We start from the raw sequence: 1,706 nt of genomic DNA on the forward strand, positions 1-1,706 counted from the left end.
GCTCCTCCAGCGCCCTCTTGTCGTCTCATGCTGGAGTGGACTTTCCTTCTCCAGTGTCCAGCCACGTTGGGACATTTGGTTCGGAGGGTTCTCAGTCTCCAGGGTTTGGCCGACTGTCCCCAGCCTTCAGCACATGCTGGATGGCTTCCATTCCAAAAGGCAAAAAGAGACACAGAGCTAGTCATGTGGTTTCTGTTATCTGTAACCATGGAAAACGCTGGCCATCTGTGAGGTTCCCATATTAACACTTTTCCCTCTCTCTTTCTCTCTCTCTCCATCTCCGTCGTGGGGAAAACAAGCCGAGGAAGTGGAGAGGCTGGCAGCAATGCGCTCCGACTCCCTCGTCCCAGGCACCCACACCCCACCCATCCGCAGGAGAAGTAAGTTCGCCAACCTGGGGAGGATTTTCAAGCCCTGGAAATGGAGGAAGAAGAAAAGCGAAAAGTTCAAGCACACATCTGCAGGTACAGCTGGGTTTCTCCACTTCTCGCCGGTGCTGTGTTGCCTTCCACTCTGTGTCTTGATTACTAGGATTACTGAATTATTACAAACAAATATGGAAGAGGGGACCCACCCTTTGAAATGCTCCTGGCTTCAATGATGACTGATTATGATTTAGAATCACATTTATAGCTCGTGTGTTTTCTCCGGCTTTGGGAGGATTTTCTTTTTTTGTGGGGGCGGGGTGTGGGGTGTGGGGGGGTTGAAATCATTGTGTGGGTGGTAGACATATAAAAAGAGGAATTTAGAATGCCACCTTTTCGGTCACTGAGCGCATCCACTCTGTCATTGGCAATCGACTTCTTCTCGTTCATCTGTATTTTAGCTGCTCCCAGGAGAGTCAAAACGCAAGCAGAAAATAAGCAATTTGTGGCGTTTGGGAAGATAAGAACAGGTTCTTTCATGGGAGGCAGGAAAAGAACGGGCGGGTAGAAGGTAAGACACCACGGTAGCTACAGCAACATCTACACACCCCAGAGCCTGGAGAACAGCAGAGCAGAATCGGGAGTCAGACTCCTGGGGTTCAAATCCCAGCCTTGATACTTTCGAGTTAGTTACTTCCCAGTTAGTTACTTGCCCATTGGGCAAGTCACTGTTCTCGCCTCTGCGCCCTGGTCTATTCAGTAGGCGTAAGACTGATAACACCCATGAGTCCATCATTTGTGAAGAGTTTGGAACCTAGGCCGGGACACCTTTGGAGAGAGTTTCCAATAAGGAAGGGTGGGCAGAGAGCACAAGAGATCGGCAGAGAAGCACAGGAGCGAGTTGTGATTTCAGCCTGTGCGTCAGCCTGGAGATGTGGGAGAAGTACGCAGATTCTCGCCTCTGCTTTGTGCTGTTTGGTTAGCTGTGTGCTCAGGGTCATCCCCACAGAACTACCTCAGGGCTTTTATTTCCTCCTTCTTCCTGAACCTCAAACCCTCAACCTGCTTTCTCCTCCAAATCACCACCTCCAGTACCATAATCATGTCCCCATCTCCTCACCACCTCGCGAGCCAAAAGAGGAGCCATCTGCGGCTTGCCCCTGAGTACCGGTCTACAGAGAGTCTGGGTGCCGGCCTCTGTGGCCAATGAGAGAGACAGCAAGGGAAAGGACAGTGCATCTGGAGCTCTTTAAAAGTTCTCAGGGGGACCACTCCCGGTTTCTATTGTCTGATTCTGTGTCTTACCTGGAGGCAGCAGTGTCCTATGTGGGATAACTTGCC

General features: G+C 50.8%; 1 protein-coding gene across 1 annotated transcript in view; it reads left to right on the plus strand.

Moving 5' to 3' along the window:
• PHACTR1 (phosphatase and actin regulator 1) overlaps nucleotides 1-1,706 on the plus strand; it is a 609,657-nt gene that overhangs the window by 361,562 nt on the left and 246,389 nt on the right. The window contains exon 4 of the mRNA XM_045298679.1: nucleotides 300-464. Coding sequence (XP_045154614.1) covers nucleotides 300-464 — 165 coding nt within the window. The remainder of the gene's footprint in view (nucleotides 1-299; nucleotides 465-1,706) is intronic.

Source organism: Echinops telfairi, unplaced genomic scaffold, assembly GCF_000313985.2.
Source record: "Echinops telfairi isolate 266 unplaced genomic scaffold, ASM31398v2 ScPeMD7_7439;HRSCAF=8477, whole genome shotgun sequence".
NCBI lineage: Eukaryota > Metazoa > Chordata > Mammalia > Afrosoricida > Tenrecidae > Echinops > Echinops telfairi.